General features: G+C 33.0%; 1 protein-coding gene across 3 annotated transcripts in view; it reads right to left on the minus strand.

The window, feature by feature from the left end:
* The window catches only part of LOC144957010 (kinesin-like protein KIF13A), a 352,589-nt gene that overhangs the window by 168,320 nt on the left and 181,769 nt on the right, over positions 1 to 2,500 (minus strand). For all 3 annotated transcript variants that reach the window (XM_078887927.1, XM_078887926.1, XM_078887925.1), the window contains exons 11-12: positions 2,334 to 2,500; positions 536 to 649 (exon numbers count right to left, since the gene is read on the minus strand). The exon at positions 2,334 to 2,500 is cut by the window's right edge and continues 46 nt beyond it. In XM_078887927.1, the coding sequence (XP_078744053.1) occupies positions 536 to 649; positions 2,334 to 2,500 (281 nt within the window). The remainder of the gene's footprint in view (positions 1 to 535; positions 650 to 2,333) is intronic.

Consider the following 2,500-nt stretch of genomic DNA (forward strand, 5'->3'; position numbering starts at 1 on the left):
TGCCAGGTACTCATTTTACATCTGAGTACGGTGAGAGAATGTTAGTAAAGAGCCTTCTCCAAGGACTCAACTATGTGCTGAGCGAGGCTCAAACCCAGGGACTTCTGATCCGAAAGCGAGTGTCATACCACAAGACCACATAGCTGCATACCTTATCACTTTACTTGCAGACTTTCCAAATTGAAAACTTCAAGTTTAGTCATTTTTATGTCAATTTTTAGTAACTTGACAAAGAATTTAGTAATTTCTGAAATCGTGTAGGAACAACCACAATTTGACATTGGTGAACACTTCAACATTACATCGTCATGCTGATGCTCTGTAGAAATGTTTTATTATTGTTATAATTTTTATTATCATCATCATAATCATCGTTATTATTATTGTAGTTATTATTAATATTATTATCATCATCATCATTATTATTATTATTATTATTATTATTATTATTATTATTATTATTATTATTATTATTATTATTATTATTATTATTATCATCATCATCATCATTAGGCTTTGACGTCAAGTCACCCACCTGGTGAATCCTCTCTGTCTCTTGTTGTTTCTCTTCCCACGTTTTGGAGACTTCCTTCATCAGCTTCTCCGATTCCGTAAGACGCTCCTCAATATCTTGAGCACGCATGTTTTGCTAAGGAGAGAGAGAGAGAAATGAAAGATGATGGGATGTCTTTAAAAAATAACAATTTTCTTATAAGAAGAAAACTGAGCCTTATCAAATTACAGCCATTGTGTGTGTGGCTTCATTTTATTTCCACAACAATGCATTGATTTTTGGTAAGAATTTCACAACAAATTAAAACAAACAAACAAACGAAAATTCTCTGAAAAGATCATATTATGGTCTTTTCTATTCAGGGGATTTTTAAAAATCTGTTTGTTGTTTTGTTAAACAAAAAATAAATACATAGAAAAGTCTTTGAAATATTATATTAAACTCAAACCTCGGCTGTAAAGGGTTGTAAATTAATATGTATCAGTGCATGACATAATCAATTGGAAGGTGAAAATTTTTAAATTATTTTTTTTTTAAATTATTATTTTGGTGCATTTTCTGAAAGAATATACTCCCCAGAGCATTTCAATCTTTATTTGAAGTAAATCGGGTGATTTTTCATGAAGTTATGGTCAGATGTTTGGGAAAGGTATCCGGCAAATTTTCTCAAATTTTGTACTTTTTCAACTGGACTATCTAGCTGTAAAAAATATTTAGAAGTGAAATTAAGCTTTCATATTTCCCGTGAAGATGTACAAAAAGGGTGGATTTAATCATTTATGACAAGAACTCATTTTGGATAAAAATTGACCTTGTAACTAAACTTGGCAATATCTCTGTCCAAACCCTTTCACCATCCGACTGATTGTCATTCACTGTAGCATAATATACCAGAATGGAAAAAGGGTCACTTCCCAATACAGTCCTGTACTGGACAGCAGATGGGAAGAGAAAGCGGGGAAGACCCAAAGAATCCTGGCGAAGGACCATGGAAAAAAGAATTAATCCTGTCCTGGAATACAGCCAACGCAAAAGCAGCCGATCGCAAAAAATGGAGATGTCTGGTGGATGCCATATGTGCCTCAAGGCCGAAGAGGTAATAGTAAGTAAGTAAGTTAAGAAGTAAGTAAGTAAGTAATAAGTAATTAAGTATTAAAAGGTAAGTAAGTAAGTAAGTAAGTAAGTAAGTAAAAGTAGGAGTAAGTAAGTAAGTAAGTAAGTAAGTAAGTAAGTAAGTAAGTAAGTAAAAGTAAGTAAGTAAGTAAGTAAGTAAGTAAGTAAAGTAAGTAAGTAAGTAAGTAAGTAAGTAAGTAAGTAAAAGTAAGTAAGTAAGTAAGTAAGTAAGTAATAAAAAGTAAGTAAGTAAGTAAGTAAGTAAGTAAGTAAGTAGTAAGAGTAAGTAAGTAGTAAGTAATTAAGTAAGTAAATAAGTAGTAAGTAAGTAAGTAAATATGTAAGTAAGTAGTAAGTAAGTAATTCAGTAAGTAAGTAGTAAGTAATTAAGTAAGTTAATAAGTAGTAAGTAAGTAAGTAAGTAAATAAGTAGTAAGTAAGTATAAGTAAGTAAGGAGTAAGTAATTAAGTAAGTTAATAAGTAGTAAGTAAGTAAGTAAAGTAAGTAATAAGTATAAGTAAGTAGTAAGTAGTAAGTAAGTAAGTAAGTAAGTAAGTAAGTAAAAGTAAGTAAGTAAGTAAGTAAAAAGTATAGTAAGTAAGTAAGTAGTAGTCGGTCAGTCAATAAGGAAGTAAAACAAGGAAGGTAAGGAAGTGAAGGAAGGAAACAAGGAAGGAAGGAAGGAAGGAAGGAACAAACATATACCTTTGCCTCGCTAAGCTGTGCCCGTAACACCTCCACCTCTTCACGGAGCTCTCGGATGATTCGGGCATTGGGATCCTCGTTGACCACGGCGTGGTTGACGATCCGCTTAGCCCGGTCTGCGTAGCGCAGGGTGGACAGGGTCTCCTCGTAGTTGTCGGCGGCTGGCG

The sequence above is a fragment of the Berghia stephanieae genome, chromosome 11 (genome assembly GCF_034508935.2).
Source record: "Berghia stephanieae isolate SIO BIC M18660-M18661 chromosome 11, UCSD_Bste_1.3, whole genome shotgun sequence".
NCBI classification, from domain to species: Eukaryota; Metazoa; Mollusca; class Gastropoda; order Nudibranchia; family Aeolidiidae; genus Berghia; species Berghia stephanieae.